The sequence below is a fragment of the Bos indicus genome, chromosome 11 (genome assembly GCF_029378745.1).
Source record: "Bos indicus isolate NIAB-ARS_2022 breed Sahiwal x Tharparkar chromosome 11, NIAB-ARS_B.indTharparkar_mat_pri_1.0, whole genome shotgun sequence".
Classification (NCBI taxonomy): Eukaryota; Metazoa; Chordata; class Mammalia; order Artiodactyla; family Bovidae; genus Bos; species Bos indicus.
The window spans coordinates 72,843,642-72,863,188 of record NC_091770.1 but is presented as its reverse complement, the minus strand read 5'-3'; the positions used below and the strand labels follow the sequence as shown (position 1 = coordinate 72,863,188).

The 19,547-nt window shown below is 50.1% G+C and overlaps 1 protein-coding gene across 2 annotated transcripts in view; it reads right to left on the bottom strand.

Annotated features, from left to right (window-relative positions):
• The window catches only part of OTOF (otoferlin), an 88,007-nt gene that overhangs the window by 28,796 nt on the left and 39,664 nt on the right, over positions 1-19,547 (bottom strand). For both annotated transcript variants that reach the window (XM_019970578.2, XM_019970581.2), the window contains exons 6-9: positions 10,946-11,019; positions 9,341-9,467; positions 8,820-8,874; positions 2,529-2,660 (exon numbers count right to left, since the gene is read on the bottom strand). In XM_019970578.2, the coding sequence (XP_019826137.2) occupies positions 2,529-2,660; positions 8,820-8,874; positions 9,341-9,467; positions 10,946-11,019 (388 nt within the window). The remainder of the gene's footprint in view (positions 1-2,528; positions 2,661-8,819; positions 8,875-9,340; positions 9,468-10,945; positions 11,020-19,547) is intronic.

Below are 19,547 nucleotides of genomic sequence, written 5' to 3'. Positions count from 1 at the left end.
ACTGTGGGTAAAAGTGCAGTTTTAGAGCCACAAAGCCTGAGCTTTCACTGCTGGGCCAATCGCTTCCTTTTCAGAATCTCAGTTTTCACCTCTGTGATGGGGGGATAATGAACCAGGGCCTCCAAGTGGAACCGCTCTGGGACAGCGGTCTTGGCATTGCTGGGAGGCGTGATTGTGAATCTAAATATGATGACCTGGGTCAAGGAACTTCCCTGGGGATCCAGTGGCTAGACTCTATGCTCCCAATGCAAGGGGCCTGGGTTTTATCATTGGTCAGGGAACTAGATCCCACATGCCACAACTAGAGATCCTGAGTACTGCAACTAAGACTTGCTGTTTAGTTGCTAAGTGGTGTCCGACTCTTTTGCGACCCTATGGACTATAGTCCGCCAAGCTCCTCTGTCCATTGGATTCTCCAGGCAAGAATACTGGAGTGGGTTGTCATTTCCTTCTCCAGGGGATCTTCCTGACCCAGGTATTGAACCCATGTCTCCTGCATCTCCTGCATAGGCAGGTGGATTCTTTACCACTGCGCCACCTGGGAAGCCCCAGATATAAATACAGAGCTTGGAAAATGGTTTCTAGGCTGGAATTAGGAGGTATCCTGTTTGCAGCTCCCATGTTGCCAGTCATGAGCCTGGCACAGAGCAGAGGCCCAGTGTATCTCTGTTTCATCTTTTGGATAAATATCCATTCAGAAAAGTGTTACCAAAGCCCTTCAAGTACAAGGCAGGCCCTGGAGTGGGCTACAGTGATGCAGGAGATCAGGAGCCTCCTGGGTTGGATATGAAGGACCGAATGGAATTCAGGGATGTTATTGTCAAACAGAGGGGAATGCCCTGACCTCTAACCTAGAGAGTACAGGGAAGGACATTTGAGCTGGGCCCTGCAAAGTGAGTAGGAGTTTTCTGAGGAGCCACCAAGTGGGGAGATCAGTTCTGTTTCCTTGGAAGGAGGAAGCCACTTGAATGAAACATGAGGTGCACGGACCTGGTGCAAGGTGAGCTCTCCAGTCAGCCAGACAGGCCTCCACCACTATCATATAACCGTGGAAGACTGTGGGGGCCCTGTCTCCATATCTGTTAGGGAAAAATAGACCTTATCTAGGCCAGAGGTTTTCCATTCAGGGATGTGTCCTGACCTAAGGTCAGAGATGTCGAGCCTGAGTTTCCTGACTCCTGGGAAGGATGTCACATGGGGCCGAGGGGGTCCTGAACAGCAGTGTCCCCAGCCTGGGACCTGCGGGAAACCAGCTATGAGAGTGGGGCTTCTCTCTGATTGCTTAGGAGATTTCAGTCAGGCCTGGCCTCAGGCTGGGTCCCTGTGAAGGGCAGAGACAGGCCTGGGTTTTACTCCTGCAGGTGCCCCGCTGGGGCCTCCCACAGTTTCCAGAGAGATGCCCCCACCTCTGAGAAGCAGACCCTCACCACACCCAGGATGGACACTGAGATGAGGGATGCCCATGCCTCACTAGGGCCAGCCTGGCACAGCTCACTGCCTGGAGCCACTGAGAAGCAGCCTGGAGGCCGCTCCCGGAAAGGGAGGGCCACAGTGGCCAGGTCAGTGACTTTTGGGTTAGGCTGGTGTGTGCTCAGGTATCTGAGGGGTATGCTTCACCATAGCTGATTAAGATGGGCCCCTCCTCCCTGGAGCCCAGACTCAGAGGCTGTGTCCGGTGGGGTGGGGTGGCCATCCGAGATGACAGAGCCCAGTGGGTGGAAGCAGAACAGTCTGGACCCTGCTCTGTCTATAATACTCTCTGTGATCTCAGCCCTTTTCATAGAGTGACCTCAGTCTCCTCTGTAAGGTGGAGAGACTGAATTAGAAGGTCTCTGAGATTCTGTAACCTCAATGTGGCCTCAGACAGCTGCAATGAACAGCAGTGGAGACCAGGCCTTTCCCCTCCCACTCCCCAAGCGTCATGGCCAGTGGTCTGGAAGGACCTCGCAGAGATTCAGGCACCCAGGATGGCAGCTGAGCAGAAAGCATGCACACGCAGAACTTGACTCTGGCACTTGGCACCTGGGCCAGGTCTTTCTCCAGGAGCCTCAATGTCCCTTATATAAAACGGGATTGATGGTGACAACTTCTGATAGTGTGAGAGTCAGAAGAGATGAAGCACCTAAAGCATTTAGAAGAGAGCCCCGCACACAGCAAGCACTCATTAATGGTTCTAGTCCCCCCATGGGCCAGGGCTGGAAGGAGGCTGCCCTGCCCCAGGGCTCTGGCTGGGGAAGGACCTGGGACCAGGCCTCACAGGGTGTGAGGTTCACTCACTGGCACTGGTGGGAGCAGCACTAGGGAGGACAGAGGCCAGGTTCCTTTCACAGGGTGGACCCCGGCCAGACCAGGGTCAGAGGGCGTGGCACTCAGCATGCTGGGGGTTGTAACAGGTGGACCAAGGTCACCCGGCTGGTAGCCCTGTGTGACTCTTGAGTCCCAGCTTCTCCTACTGGCCCTATGGGGCCGGGGCCCAGGCTCTGCCACAGTTTGGAGGACTCTTCCCCACCCCGGGCCCCAGGGCTGACCTCATTATAGTAGGGGCAGTTAGTGGACTCCTTCATGGAGGTGTACTTCTTGTCATCGCCCACCTCCACACACACCACGGGGTCCATGTTCAAGCCCACCAGCTGCCGAGCCTCGATGACTGTGACGCTGACCTGCGGGCAGGAAAGAGGGGAAATGAGAAGGAAGGCCTGTGAACTTGGGTTTTGCAGGAGTCAGAGCCTGGCTGGTACCAGTCTGAGCACTGCTGAATCTGCTGGTGATCCTGGGTCGTTCCCCACCAAGCCTCAGTGCCCTCATTTATAAAGAAGGGAGTGAACTGGATCACCTCTAAGTAGGTGTGCACCAGAATTACCAGGGGGAGGGGGAGGGGAAGGAGGCGGGGTGGGGGGCGTTGGTGGTTAAAGACCCTGAGGCCCCCATACCACACTCCAGACCAACTCAACCCAATCTTGGGAGGGGATGGAGGAGTGCTGTCCAGCACCTGTATTTTTAAAGCTCCCAGATGATTCCAAGAGTTTTCACTGGCATCAGTGGCCCTGCCGCACAGAGGGCTGCAAACCCACTCCCACCCCCCAAGATTCTGTGCACTCAAGAATTAAGCTTTCTAAGTCTCCATTAACATGCATTTAGTTTTCTACTCCAGCACTTTTCATTTGAGTCCTGCAAGCCTCTGATATCTCTTTTTTTTAATTTCTGGAATTTGGCCCCTTTCCATATTCCTGGTTTCCCTTCTTTTAATTTCTTTGAGTGCCCAGTAAGGCTTTGGTGCCCAGCTGGAGCACACTTTTTTTTTGGTCTTGATACTTGTATGTTGTGTGCAGTCTGTATTTTTTCAGTGGTGTCCACCTCTCTGGAATCATACTTCTATACTAGGAAGTCATTTTTCAGTTGTTCATCCATTTGACAAATATTTACATATACTGTGGTGTTGGAGAAGACTCTTGAGAGTCCCTTGGACTGCAAGGAGATCCAACCAGTCCATCCTAAAGGAGATCAGTCCTGGGTGTTCATTGGAGGGACTGATGTTGAAGCTGAAACTCCAATACTCTGGCCACCTGATGCGAAGAGCTGACTCATTTGAAAAGACCCTGATGCTGGGAAACATTGAAGGCAGGAAGAGAAGGGCATGACAGAGGATGAGATGGTTGGATGGCATCACTGACACAATGGACATGGGTTTGGGCGGACTCCGGGAGTTGGTGATGGACAGGGAGGCCTGGTGTGCTGCGGATCATGGGTTCGCAGAGTCAGACACGACTGAGCAACTGGACTGAACTGAACTGAACAGAGAGAGAGACGTGTGAGTATGTATGCATGTGTGCATAGTTCTCGTGAACTCTCATTTTAAGCCATCAGTTGTTGCTTGAATCTGGAGGTGTCAAGCCCCACTAGGGCAGCCATGATAAATAGGAAGACTTGGGAGTTCCTGAAATGACAATGAGCCTCAGTTTTCTCAGCTTTAAGTGCAGACACCTCCTATCCATAAATTTGCCTGAGGTTTGAATGAGATAATGTGTATTGAAGTGCTTTGTAAATTGTAGAAAGTCTGGAAGCTGTGAGCTCTTGTTATAAATGGCTTCTCAATAGAACTTACCTTCAGTTAATTGGTTGGGTCCCAGGCAGGTAGGCTCGTGTGTGATGCTTAAGTCTCTGGAACTTGCACTTTAACAAAATAGCCTATGCTGACCTAGTATTAGCATTTCCCTCAGCACTCTTCTAATGAAACCGTATGAGTTGCTTTTTATGCTTCTCATCTTGGAAAGTTGGTATTTTAATTGCTGTGCTTTGATGCAACTGCTAAATACGATTTTTACTCAAGAGAATTATTTTCCCTTTTCATGAAAAAGAATAGCCTTGAAAATTATCTTCCACTGCGTCCATCAAAGTCTTATAAATATCTGAAGGCCAAGAAAAATCCACACATTAAAACTAATGATGTTAAAAAAATAGAAACCCTGATGACAACGAGAACATTGCCAAGCTAGTATACAGAACTAGAAACTGAATATTTACTAATTGAAGTAACACTTGAACTATGAAAGCAAGCATTTCTATGTGAACTTGAGGTTCTAAAGGGAATGGAGCTGAGAATATGGAGCTCTGAAGGAGTTTACCATTTCTTCAGGGAGCTAAAAGCAAAATAGAGCCCTCTGAGAAGTTTACTTCTCAGAGAAGAAAGTAAACTAGAAGTCCTTCCAGAACATTCTTTGCATAGTAGTTTATAGAGTTTTAAACTCTGTGAAACTTTTTTTTACCAAAGTTTTTTTTTTTTTATTTCATTTCCCCCCACAACTAACCAATACCCTCTCCTCCATAAAAAAATGAAAATATTTTCAAGACTAGTAACTCAAGACTAGGAAGTAGACAAACACATTGTTGGCATAATAAGGTACTAAAGAGATGCCATCAGGAGATTTGTCCTTGCAATGTGAGAAGTTGATTGGCTTCTCTGTTTTTCATCCAGAGACCCAGCCATAATGATAGCCTTTTTGCCCCCTAGTCCTCTTCAGGAGCAGAGGACTCCTGTCTTTCCATGATGGAAGAGAAGGCAATTACAGCCACAAAGGGACCAACAGACCAGCTAACCAGGGAAACTATTGGCGACTGGCTATTACATCTTCTTATCGCAAGATAAAGGACACGATCCCCAGGTGGCTTCACGAAAGTCATCACCAGGAACAATGCTGAGTGTGAACCTGTACCTCTGTCTTGGGAGAACCCATGAGTCATGGTGCTCTCTGACCTGCTCCTGAGGGATCAGATGGGGCTGCAAGAACATGGGTGGGAGCTTGAGATGAGATTAGTGCTGCTCTGCTGAAACATCCTTTACCTTCTCTTGTCTCCAGGTGACAGGGATGTGATATGTTCAGTTGCGCATTTTGAGAAGACCATTCCAGTGGTGTGTAGAGGATGGTGTGGAGGAGGCAATATGAGGACAGGGAGACCAGATAGGAAGTGGGTGCCACATTGTGCTTGAGCTGGGGAGATGACATGGGGATGAGAACTGGAGAGATGTTTGGAGGTGACAATGTATATGATCTTGGTGCCAGGAAGACAGGGTACAGCTCAAGACTCCATGACCCACCAAGAACATGTCTGCCAAGTGCCACGCTTTGCCCACTCCGATGGGCAAACTGCATATTCCCAGGGAGGAAGCTGTGGCTTCTTGCTTTTGAGATGTCGATAATCAGGAAAGGGTTTACATATAACATGCATTCTAAAAAGCAGAGACATTACTTTACCAACAAAGGTCTGTCTAGTCAAGGCTATGATTTTTCCAATAGTCATGTATGGATGTGAGAGTTGGACTATAAAGAAAGCTGTGCGCCAAAGAATTGATGCTTTTGAACTGTGGTGTTGGAGAAGACTCTTGAGAGTCCCTTGGACTACAAGGAGATCCAACCAGTCCATCCTAAAGGAGATCAGTCCTGGGTGTTCATTGGAAGGACTGATGATGAAGCTGAAACTCCAATACACTGGCCACCTAATGCAAAGAGCTGACTCATTGGGAAAGACCTTGATCCTGGGAAAGATTGAAGGCAGGAGGAGAAGGGCACGACAGAGGATGAGATGGTTGGATGGCATCACTGACTCAATGGACATGAGTTTGGGTAAACTCCGGGAGTTGGTGATGGACAGGGAGGCCTGGCGTGCTGCAGTCCATGGGGTTGCAAAGAGTCGGACATGACTGAGCAACTGAACTGAACTGAACTGAAACAGAAGAAACAAAGGGCCTCAGGACCTCGTTTCAGAGCTACCCAATCTTTAGGATGATTCTCGGCCTGAGGATCCTTTCTGGATCTGAGTTCAGCTAAGTCTCTCTGGCTGAGGTCTTTCTAACTCGGCAAAGCCAAGCTCTACGAGAAAGTGAAGTCTTTCTGACAGGTTGTCTTGCTTTATACATTGCACTCATTGAAAGCAAGAATAGTCCCACATTTTCACCCTCACAGCTCTCTCTCCAAGTACGTTAACACTTACAGTTGAGATGTGAACCAACCTGTCAGGGAATGCTGTGTTACCAGGCTAAACATGAGTACAGCTGCTTTGTTCAGTTTGGAATGTTTACAAAGTCTTCGGAGGCAGACTCTCTGGTCCACTTAATTAAAGTCTCTGGCAAGAAGCAGTTTGAGAGAGCTTTTGAAAACATGCAGTAGGCAGTAAAGATGAACAGAGACCAGAGGGAGAGATGGTCCTCAATTATTTGTTCTGACGATGGGATAGGACACCCGCAGGACTGACCCTTGTTTCTAGCTTTGAATAACTGCAGAACCTGGGGCAAGCTCCTTATCTACTCTGCGCCTCAGGTTCTCACCTATGAAATACAGCAACACCGATGTTTGGGTGGTTGTTAAGATTTTATTAACTTAAACAGTTATACTAGTCACAACAATAACAATGGCACCATTTTCTGTGCCCTTATGTGGCAGACTGGTGACACTGTGGAGGGAACGGTATCTGATGAGGCTCTTTCTTCTTTGGAATTTTTTCTCTTCTCAGCTCGGACCATAACCCTGAGCCCAGTGTCCTGGAAAAGCCCTCAGAAGTGTTAGTATGTTCTGTGCCTGGGTTTTGGCAGAGAGGTGAGGAGGTGACATTCCCAAATGTCCTAGGAGCTCAGTGGTGTGATGCTGTCTGAAACCACAGGGGCAGGTCTGCTTGACATGGCCCAGGGTGAATTTTCAAGCCCCTGGGAAGATGGAATTTTCAAGCCAACTGGATGAAAACAAACCCAAGCAAGGATTCAGGGAGACAAGGTGTGTCCTTGAGGATATATGACCAGAGGTACCTGCTACAGAGAAAGGTGGTGTCTAGTCCTAAACATCCTCTCCTGAGTGAGGCGAGGTCATCTGCCCTTAAAGAAGGTGCATGAGGCCTGGGAAGTCAAAGATCAAACCCTGACACAGGAAAAGGTATTCTGATTCTGGGGCCTGGCACTGGACCTAGGCAGGAAGTGCAAAGGCATTCAGGTGGGGTCTGCTGAAGGCTCTAACTCCCCTGACCAGCCAGCATTCTCACTCAATTCTAGGAATGCCCAGCAGCCTTTCACAGCAGCTGGGCCTTGTTAGCCCCTAAGGGAGGGTCCAGAGGAATGCACGGTCCCTGGACCCTTCTCGTTTGCAGTTTATAAATAAGTACTAGGTGATTGGGTTTTTACATTAGCCTTTTGTGAGTTATGTTAGTGTAACTCATTCTCTCGGGCTCCAATCAACTCTGGGAGAAGAGACAAAATTGAGGGTCTGGCCCTGCGAAGCTGTAGATGAGGCCTGCAGCTGGGAGGCTGCACTGGGGCCCTCTGCCCATGGGGCACTCTCCCCGTAGCTCCCAGCCATGCTCCATCCCACTTGCACTGGTGGCCACATTAGCAATCTCACAGCTGCAAATCTCTCTAGATCTCAGCCATTTGGTCTCCAGTTTTAGAAACATACAAATAAAAAAATTAAGTGTTAATTTCAGAAAATACAGAGACGTAAAAAGAAGAACCCCCCCCCCACTCTCAGCTTCTATAGATAGCCAGGATTGACATTACTTCTGGTATTAAAATAATACAAAGCAATAATTTAGAAAAAAAATCACACCAAATAATCCATATATTTCTTTAGAGGCCCTCATTTTAAATGTTTTTGTGAAGTTATTTGGTCTGTTTATGTTTTTTCTAAGTCCCTCTCACTTTATAAAGTCCATTACAAAATCCTAAGAGACCTTTGACCAGCATAAGCAGAGTTCACACCCTCCTTTTTGAGTCTGTATCCTTCTACTTATGACACTGTGTCCTTTGTGGGTCTCTATCTCTCTACTTATGACACTGTGACCACAGTGCTTGAACAGTAAGGAGATCAGACCAGTAAATCCTAAAGGAAATCAACCTTGAATATTCATTGGAAGGGCTGATGCTGAAGCTGAAGCTCCAATACTTTGGCCACCTGATGTGAAGAGTGGACTCATTGGAAAAGACCCTGATGCTGCGGAAGATCGAAGGCAAAAGGAGAAGAGCGGGACAGAGGATGAGATGGTTAGATAGCATCATCGACTCAGTGGACATGAGTTTGAACAAACTCCAGGAGACAGTGAAGGACAGGGAAGCCTGGTGTGCTGCAGTTCATAGGGTCGCAAAGAGTCTGACACGACTTAGCGACTGAAGAACAACAATCAGTGCTTCCCAGGAACAAGCTTAACTTGGTAATTTATATTCAGTTTGTGGTTCTCTATGACCCCTCATATCCATGCCCCCACAGAGTCTAAAACACTCATCTGGCAAGAACCACCTGCGAGAGAGTCAGAAAGACATGAGGACTCTTGCTGCCCCCACGTACCTGGTAGTCCATGGGCCGCCCGGCACTTGGCTCCATCTTGATGTCTGGCTTAGACCTGAGAAGGAGAATGTACTGTCAGGCTGGGTGTAAGGGCACTGCTTGCAGGGGAGGAGAGCACTGGCAGTGGTTAGACCTTGGAGAAGGGAAGAGGACAGAGTCATGATTGTCAAACACTCCAGGACTGCCAAACAGAAAGGGGATTAGTGGTTCTCAGAGGCTCTAATAGAGAGGACTAATCAATGGCAGAAGTAAAAGGAGGCAGGTCATTAGGTCAACAGATTCAAGTGTTGGGCAGCCCTGTGATTTCCCTTTGCCCAGAGGTATTCAATGACCTGGGAACAGCCCCCTGCCTTTGCAGGGAGGGAGGTGAGGGAGATATCCAGGAAAAGAAGAAAGGGGCAAAGTTAGGAAGGAGCTGTCCATGGGCTCTGATTCTTCTCCACCCCAATTCCAAATATAGCAAGCTAGGCCTGCCTGACCTGGTGAAGCCAACCAGGGTTGCGAGGCTCCTGCCCACTTACCGCTTGTTGGAGACATTGGTGGTGAGGGCTGTGACGGATGCTAGCGACACGGAGTCAGGGTCCAGCCCATCCCCCAGCCGAATGGCCAGGCGGTCAAGGTCCTCCATCTCCAGAACAGCTGGTTCATCTGGGGAAAAGGGAGGACTAGTTAGGTGGGCTGGATGGTGGGCTGGTGATGGTGTTTCCTCTTTTGCTTTGGCATCCAGGAAGCTAATAGTCAATTTCCAGGTTTACTTGGTGGCATCTACTTAGAATGTTATAGTCTGCTTATCTGCAGTGTTTCTGACCTAATTTTGATCTTTAACAGATATTGTATCTGGCCTTGCCTTTTAATTTTAATTGAATATAACTCATCTCTGGAGAAGGAAATGGCAACCCACTCCAGTATTCTTGCCTAGGAAATCCCATAGACCGAGGAGCCTGTAAGGCTACAGTCTACGGGGCTGCAAGAGTCAGACGTGAATAGTGACTAAACCACCGCCACAATTCACTATGCAAGTACTGAATATCCTTTGTGGAAGAAGGTTAGGAATAAAGAATCCAAACTTATGTATCTTCTATCAATGGCTACCATTTACTGAGTGGCTACTACATGTCAGGCATAATGCTAGGCACTTTATACACATATCTCTAGCTCTCATAATCTTCATAGTCATATCTTGCCAATATAGGTACTATTCTCACATCACAGACAAAGAAATTGAGACTCAGGAAGGAACTTATCTTTGTAAAATAGCTGATGGACTTCAGAACCTAACCCTGTACTGATGTGTATTAATCCAATGAGATGAAGGAATGACGATTCTGAGAAGCTACCCAAGGATGATGGGTTTGAGCCTCAGCCAGCAGGTCTACCCTCTCCAGTCTAGGAAGGAGAAAGGCACAGCTGGAATACACGTGGGGGCAAAATATAAGGAGAGAGATTCTGGGACCAGTGGGCCACACGGGGGATGCTGGGAGAGAAGCCAGGAGCCCTGAGGATGGTGGACGTGTGATCCACAGACCTGGCTTAGAAAGCTACACACAGCTCCACTGTACTTCCATTTCTCCCCTTAAACAGCTGTCGTGTCCCCTCACCCGTGCCACAGGCCACTCCAGTCTTCCATACCCACCCTGCTTCTCTCCCCCAAGGCGGTCCCTGCAGCCCCCTGAGAGGGAACTGGGTAAATGTTGGGCAGAGAGTCCTGCCATGGAGCAGGCATTCTCGGGACTCTGATTTTCCCATAGAAACAGGGAATTGGCCAAATAATTTTTTTTTTTTTTGTTATTCCCTCCTCTGATTAAAAATCCCTAGGCTTCTGTGTGAAGGATGGAAGCCAAGAGGGCAGGAGGAGCCCACTAGACAGAGGTCTCTGCTGCTGCTGTTTTATATCGGAGGAAATGTGGTACCCACCTCCAGCCCTCGGAGCGCCCCCTTCTGGAGGACCTCTCTCAGGACGGGGTTTCTCTGACAGCTAATGATAGGCCAGGCCCCTCCCAGGTGGCTCCTCTGGCCAATAGCAGGAGAGCCCACTGGGAGGCCGCTCGCGGAGAGCAGGGGTTTCGTCCCTGGCAGGTGCGGAGAGAGGGGTGAACTAGACCTTGGTCAGGGGCACGCATCCGTACCTTGTCTTTGGGGTTCCTCCTTGTGAGGCCGGTTCTTGCCGAGCTTCATGGCGGAGAACACGCTTCTCCCGGCTCTGTGAGGGGGCAGCCAGAATGAGGTGGAGGGAGATGGACGTCAGGAGGAAGACACACAGACGATAGAAGAGCAAAACCCTAGAGAACTCGTAAGGGAAAGGAAGATCCAAGCCCCAACCCCTTACCTACTGGTCCCGAGATATCCTGGGGGCCAAACTTCCCAAATTGGGAGCCCTGAAGGAGAACTAGGGCAGAGGAACCTCCGTCATATCCTCCTTCCCCATGCCTTCACACCATTAAGGAGCAGGTTGGGGACAGCGACCACAAGAAGGTGGCCTTCAGGTGGAAAAAACCGTTTCAACTGAAGCCTGTCAGGGTCCTAATCCCAGCCCCCTCAGTTCAGTCTTAGAGCTCTGAGCTCCACCAGTGGGCAAGACTCATCCTCTCCCACCGTGGCCGTACTTTGGCTGGATGCAAAGAAAGTCAGACAAGAGAGACAAAGCATCAGAACAGAATGGCAGAAACAGGACTCAGAGGGGCAGAGCTGATGAGCAGGTAGGAAGTGTGGTTGAAACAAGCTGCTTAGTTCTCAGACAGCCCTGGTACTCAAAGCCTGCCTTTGTGTCCTTGGATTCTCCTTGGTCCCCAGTGAAAAGGAGATGGGCCCTTTCCTGTCCCCATCTTTGGTCCTGGTTTTACCCTTTTTGCCTGTCCCTTCTCACTCCAGGCAACCCCCACCACCATCCCCCACCACCTTCTGCCAACCTCCAGGAATGTATGGCAGGCTCCATAGTTCCTACCTCTTCCTCTGTTGGTCTGGCCTTGTGACCCCGGGTGAAGGGCCTTGCAGTCAGGAGAGCTGACGAAAGGGGGCAGGGGGTCCTTACTGTATCCAGTGATGTCCCTGCAGCTGAGCTTGCGATCCTAGCTCCAGGAGGGACCAGGAGTAGGACCAGCAGGGGGTAAAGTGCAGTATTCCATTACCCTGTCAATATTGCATGAGATGGACACCTGACTCCCTGCACTTCCCATTCTCCCTCCTCCTGGCTCTGCCCCTGTCAACCTGGGCCCCATTCCTAGGTGGGGCAGGGTGCAGACTCTAACCCTGAGCTCACCTATAGCAGAGCCCACCCATCTTTGAGTCAGGCATCTCCCAGTGGAGGTTTGGCTATGGTTCCCCAAGAACTCCTGTTCTTTATGTTGGGTCATGTGAGATTCTGGAAAACCTTCTGTCCTTGTAGAGATGGCCTAGAAACTTCAAGCTCCTCTACTTAGGGTTGGGGAGCCAATCTCATCCTCCAAACCTGGCCCTAATCTAGCTACAGGCCTTTTCTTTACTCTTTATATGCTCGGCCAGACATGGAGGAGTGTATTAGGAGAGCAACTAAGAACCACTTCTTCATGTGATACCAGTTCACAGTTTAGGAAACACTGGCATCTTGATGGTTTCCTAAAAAGGCATGAGGCAGGTGAAGGAAGGTTGGGGAAACACTGATCTCTTTGCACTATACAGCGTCATGTTATCTGGGGCATATCAACAGGAGGAGAAGGAGAGAAGTCACTCTAAAAAAAGAAAACCAAAGCCTTTGGAATTATCTTTAAAAGTTTCTCCCCAGTAAGAGACAATATAACTTTCCTTGAGCAACTAATCTGGGCCAAGGCTTTTCCAGATGTTTGCTAATTTCATCTTCATGGCAGTCCTGGGAGGGACTGCAGTCCATGTGTCCTGGGAGGGCCATATGCTTCTCCTCTTTCAACCCATGAAAAACCTGAGGCTCAGAGAGTTGGGATGGAAGCTACTGTCTCCCAGGGCAGCAGTACTTCCAACTGCATCCTTGATGCTGTAGGGTCACACTTCTCTCGGGGTGTGAATCCCACATCCTGACCATTGGGAATGGTGGTCGAAAGTCTCCAAGAACCAGCACAGCTTGCTGATGAGGAAAGATGTCATCTTGAAGAGTCCCAGGGACCATGTTTACAGAGAGGGGACTCATGGAAAAATAATCTAAGCATCAATACATTTTGGGGAAAGAAGGCTATAAATATTAAATCACCAGTGACCTAACACTGAACAGATCAATGAGCCTGTTAATAACAGTCATAGAGTGGTGAGAAAGGAGCCGTCTTGCCTGGCTTACAACGCATCATCCTGTGAGATTTCTCCCTGCTTGGTGGCCTTGATGGCCTACAGGGCAGGGGTGCCAGCTTTACTCTGACTCTGCAACAGGAAGTGAGCCTAGTGGGGCCCTGTCTCTGCTTCCTGTCTCAGTGTTTGGGTTTTCTTTCCTCCCAGCCTTGCTGCTCTCCTGGATAACCGAGGAGTGTCCTGGAGGGCCCTGTGCTGACCAAGTACAATCACTGCTTGGCCATTCCTGGGCTGTGTCATCCTTAGAGTCCCCAGCCCCAGTCCATGTGTGACCTACATGCTGCCATCACACGCAGTCTGCTCTAGCCACACAGTCCCCATTCCCCACCCCACCCCTGCCTTAATGTCCCCCAGGAAAGTGCTCTGAGATGGTAGGTCAAAGCCAGGTGTCAGGTCAGAATAGACCCTGCCTGGAGAAGCCAGCTACTCTGCATCCTGGGATGGGTGGGATCTAGCCCTTCTGCCTGAGGCCCAGAGGAGGTTAGGGTGGCAGGGAATTGTGGATTTCTGATGCTGATCCCAAGGACCCACCCAAGTGGAAAAGGGCCTGGGGCTTCCCTTAGGCAGTTATGGCCCTTGAATTTGAAAGTCATTTTATTTCTTAAAACAAACATATTTGGAAGCAAACACTGAGACTTAAAAAAAAAAAAAACTATACTTATTCAACCATTGTTTACCAGAAAGTGAAAGTGTTAGTTGCTCAGTCCTGACTCTTTGCGACCCTATGGATTAGGGCCCTCCAGGCTCTTCTGTTATTGGGATTCTCCGGGCAAGAATACTGGAGTGGGTTGCCATTTCTTTCTCCAGGGGATCTGCCTAACCTAGGGATTGAACCGGGGTCTCCTGCATTGCAGGCAGATTCTTAACCATCTGAGCCACCAGGGAAGCCTGACTATTGTCTACTAGACCCGGAAGCAATTCAAAGAAGAAACTCCTCTCCCTAGACCTTGCATAATTTTAACTATCTCAAGTGGATACGCTCATTAGTGGGACTCCTGTGTGTCTGGGAGTATCTCAGAATGGAGACATCCTATAAAAAAATGCATAATGTGTAGGATAAGTGTAATTCCCAGATTCTTACTGTAGGCTCTGGACCTGTTTGTTTCTCTTAGACCTGCTTTTCATTCCTGTGGACTGTGGGCAGTAGAGCGTGATGCCATTGGCTATCACTGCCCTTTGTAATCCTCTGATTGATGACACATCATAATTCACTATAGAAAAAGCTTTTGGGCTTCCCTGGTGGCTCAGTGGTAAAGAGTCCATCTGCCAATGCAGGATACATGGGTTCGATCCCTGGTTCCAGGAAGATCCCACACGCTGCAGAGCAACTAAGCTGGTGTGCCTCAACTATTGAGCCTGTGCTCTAGAGCCCAGGAGCTGAAACTACCGAAACCCGCGTGCCCTAGGGCCCGTGCTCTGCAACGAGAGAAGCCCCTGCAATGAGAAGCCATGCGCCACAACTACAGAGTAGCCCCCACCGGCCATAGCCAGAGAAAAGTCCTCGCAGCAATGAGGACCCAGCACGGCCAAAAAAGTAATTAAAAAAAAAAAAAAAAGAGCTTTGAAAAAAGAAAAAGCTTTTTCTGCTTATCAGTTCCCAGAAAACAGCATGCCTGTTTCTCTTGGCAAAGGGTAAAGGTTATTTTTCAAATAAATGTTAACTTAATCAGGGAATTTTAAAGATTACCCACTTTGTATTAAAGATTTGGATTTCAAAAAAGGTAAATTGTTGGTTACTGATCTACTGATGTTTGTTTGTTCTAAATTCTGCATTTTGTCTAGAAGGTTCTCCAATTGCTACAGATGTAGTATGGTCAGAAACAGACAAATACAACAAGCCAATAATCAACTTGGTGTACAACCACTTTGCAACCAAGTGGCTCCTTATTCGTAGCTGCATGAAAACAGGAAAAGCAGGAGGCCAGGGAGGTGGGCTTCTCAGGACCCTCTGAGGGTTTGTGGTCACAGCTGAGCTTTCCCATCACTGGATTCATGGCAGTCGTAATGATACGCACCCGCAATTTAGACTGCTAGTTCTCTCTAGAGAGAAGTCTTTAAAGTTAGTTCATTCATTTTAAACTCTTTTTTTCATTTATGGACCTAATGGTTTCTTTGCTTGTTCCATGGCTCAGAACTAGAAGAATGTCTTTGTGGTTGGGTAAAGCTCCTTGGGGAGAGACTGGAACTCTTCAATGATGACTTGGAGACTTTCGACAAACTAGACTGTGTGAGCTGAGTCCCACTCAGTCAGGTGTCTGTGTTATCCTGGAGGTTGTGACTTAGAGGGGTGGGACTGGAATTGAACCAACTGAGGCCGTGGCTTCTCCAGGGCTTCTGCCCTCCAACCACCTGCAGCAGGAACTGTCAGAGCTCATTAGCTCAGTTCAGCTCAGTTCAGTTACTCAGTCATGTCTGACTCTTTGTGACCCCATGGACTGCAGCATGCCAGGCCTCGCTGTTCATCACCAACTCTCAGAGCTGAGCTTATTAGCTCAGGCCTCAGGTAATTGGGAGAAACAAATTCCTACCTAAGAGATGGCTTCCCTGGTGGCTCAGAAAGTAAAGAATCTGTCTGCAATGCAGGAGACACAGGTTTGATCCCTGGGTCAGAAAGATCCCCCGGAGAAGGGAATGGTAACCCACTCCAGTATTCTTGCCTGGAGGATCCCCTGGACAGAGAGGAGCCTGACAGGCTAAGTCCATAGGGTCACAAAGAATTGGACACGACTGAGTGACTAACTTTACCTAAGAGACACCGGATTTGTGGAAATAGAGATTTCCTTTTATTTCTCCTCAGTAGAGACAGAAACTAACAAGTCTTGCCACACAATAACCTTTCAGAGATTTAAAACAGTTCCCACAGTTTTTCTTCTTCAAGCTAAAGAATTTTGACTTATTTATCTCTTTTTAGAAATCCCTAAGGCTCTACACATTAAGATAAGAATAATAAATGCCAGTTATGTGAATTGGAAATGGCAGAACATTAGGATGGGGTCGTGCTAGGGAACCAGCATTTACTGTGGGCCCACTACATGCGCTCACCAAGGCACCCCTTCGTCCAGTTGTGGCCAAAGGGGTCAGGTCAGTCTGAATCCCTTGGGGTCCAGCCCAGGACAGACTGCAGAGCTAGAAATCAAGAAGGGTCTTAGAGCATCGCTGATCTCAGACGGAGAGGCTAGGGGACTGGCAGCTTGTATGTGTCTCATACAAACCTTTTATGTCCAATTGTCCATGTAGAAACCTGACCCCGAGCCCTCTCCCTAGGTGGGACCCTGAGCTCAGCATCTGCCATCATCTCCCACAGCCCCCAAGATCTGGTTCCCTGGCTCCCTCTCCAAGCCTGATACACGCTCAGCCTGCGGCTTCTTCCCTTGTTTGTAACCTGGCAAACTCTCTGACCCTTCGGTTCTCTGGGCCTGAGTTTCCCCTCTCAGTGCTGCTGCCTTGTCATCGTGTTTTTTTGCTCATGTATAACAAGTGGGAATTGGAGTTCGTGCTTTCATTAAACGAGGCTGCGAGTCCCTGGGATGTTAATGCAAGCAGCACACCAAGCCCCATCAGTGCTCATCACTTCAGACTCCTGTACACACAATTCTGCTGTCGCCGTGCTAACCTCAGGTCGATTGATTTTTAACTTATTTTGGACCACTGTCCTGAGCAAATCTCTTAACATCTCTGGGGCTCAGTTTCCCTATCTGGAAAATAAAGACCACACTCTTGGCTTTTTGGCTTTTTTTGGTGTGTTTGGAGAACTGAGAGCGTAATCAAGGGCTCTAAACTTCCTGGGCCTACTGTAAACTCTGGGTCAGGAGTTAAAATGCCCTGGGTTTTATTTAGTCTCAGCTCTGCTGCTCTTCTGGGGCTCAGATCTGTCATCTGCAAGAACGGGTGTTGGAGCAGAGGCCCCCTCCAGTGTGCTCAACCCTGACTGCCACTCCCCTTGTGAATTCCCTGTGATGCTAGAAGGTCCTTGAGGTGACACAAGCTCTGGGGGAGCCTGGGGGACCCACTTGTCAGTCCCCCCACCATCAGGCCTTGAGACTTCCCAGTACCTTGTGGTGGCCCCTCCCCATCTGGAGGTACCTCCTTCTTTCCCTCTGGGGAATGGAGACAGTGAAGACCACCAGAGAGGGGTCGTCCCTCCTTAGCTTTCCAGGCTTCATGTTCCAGCTGCCCCCTGTGGCCACTCAGCACCCAGAATTTGTCTTCCTTGGGCCTCCAGTGCTACATGTCCATCTGCCTGGCCCTGCCTTGGTACCAGGAGGAGGCGGCTTTTGGCCTCATGAGCTGTCCTTACTCCCTCCCTCACAGGAGAGCCTGCCCACAGGGATGGGGGACTGAGCAGGGAAGTGGAGGAGGAATCGAGACACTGAAAGGAGGGAGGAGAGAGTGGAAACCAGAAGGCCTGCCCCCACCCTGACACCTCCGTGTTCCTCGCCCCCGTGGCCAGATGGAGAGACCTCCCTCGCCCTACCTTTGCCCAGTGCTGTCTCCACTCGGATCTGGGCCCCCCGCCACCTGCACCCTGTGCTGGGGACCCTTCCCTCTGACGAGCTCCATGGGCTCCACCTGGCCTGGGACACCTACTTGTGCTCGCCATCTCTGCCTCCCTTGGTCTTCTCTCTGCCTTTGCTGAGTAGGAGGAAGAAATGAGGAGACAAGGGGACGTGTGTGAGAGCCTGTGAACCAGAGTCACTTGCAGACTTAGTCCCTGACCCTGCTGACCCCCATGATCCCGGGGGGCCTTCTTGTCCCAGAGACCCTGCCTCCCATAGCTTTTCATGTCAGCAAGCCTGAGCCTGCTGGGCAGGGGTCCCAGGTCCCTGGGCTCTACCTTGGGGGTGGGGGGCTGTAATCCTGATTCTGAGAGAGGAGCTCTCAGGACTGGGCCTCCAAACCCAGAAGAACCTGGAGCCTTGGTGACAGAGGAGGCTTCAGGGTCCCTGGATCTCCCCCCACCCCAGGTCAGGGTCTGGGGAATTCAGGATGCGGGTCGCAGGTGCCACAGGGAACACAGGGTTAGATGAACCAGGCCCGGGCCCAGGCCACCAGGCTGTCTTCCTCAGGCTTGATCCCCTCCAATGGAGTAAGGGGCTCCTAGGCTCTGAGGAACTCAGAGAAGAAAGGGGGCCCCAGGACGTTCTGGGTCTGCAGCAATAAGCCAGCTGTGGCTCCAGGGTTCAAAGCAGGGCTCCTCCTCCTCCTTAGGGAGACTTCCAGAAAGCCCTTGTGGAATGTTCTCTCACTGCTTCCCTGATGCTGGCACATTCCCGCCCTACCCCTCCTCACACACTCCAGGCCTCTGGGCTGGCAAAGGGGCCTGCACAGGTGCACACTCTCAGTGTAGAAATGGAGAAGGGAAAAGCCCCTCTTTTTGTGAAAAATAATACTCTCCTGATTTTACTACGACCACTTTAGGGACTACAGCTAGCATTAATACTAGTAACTGTACAGCCCTGCGTGGCCTGCCCTCAATCACTCAGCCCACAAGGGTGAGGATGACAGGTTTGACCTCATGGTCATCCTTGTTGCTAGGGAACCCCTCCCTGAATCCCCAGACAGGCCTGACTTTCCTCCTAGAGTCCACACTGTGTTTTTAGTGTTCCAGTGTGGCCAGGTAAGTTTTGTTCTTCAGTCAACACACACACACACACACAAGCTCTTTCTCTCTGTCTCAGTTTCACTCACCTCTTCCTCAGGCTCCCACCCCCAGCGCTCTGTCTGCACAGTTAGAAGCAACCATGGGGTGGGGGTAGGGAATCAAAACTGTGGCCTCTGGGCTGAAGAGGACCCCCACCTCAGGTGAAGTGGCTGAGTTTGGGAGGAATCTCCTGGGCACCGCTTCACCACAGATCTCACCTTGGCCTTGACCTAGCTCCTCTGGGCTGCTTGGGAGTGGCTGCAGCTCTGGAGCTCAGCCTGGTGGAGGGGGGTGAGGGGAAGGGCTTTGGGAACCTTGCACTCTGGGGGTGAGGCTGAGTGTGCTGACCCCCCCGACCCACACACACACGTCTATGCACACCCTGGGGCACATGCCTCGTGCGCATCTCTGTCAGAGCCCCCAGCCATGCACACATGCCCGCTGCCCCCTGGCCCCAGACATAGGAGGGAGGTCTCCATAGGTCTCCACTGGAGTAGAAGAATGACCCAGAAGGAGAACAAGAAAAGTGACCCCCTCCCTCCCCTCCCCTAGGATGAGGCCCAGCAGAGGCACCCCTACATCTCCAGGGACACCAGGAAGGGCGGTAGGCAGGAGTAGGGCCGTAGGGCCAAGGCAGGTGGACAAAATAAGGAGAGAGTCTTGGAATACGCCTCTGCGGTGCAGCTTCGAGATTAAAGCTGGGTTCCCTTCTTTGTCCTTTCTAACAGTGGATCCTTACCAGAACCTGGTGGCGTGTGCAGCACCTCGGTGTCACCCAGAGCTAGAACGTACATGCAGGT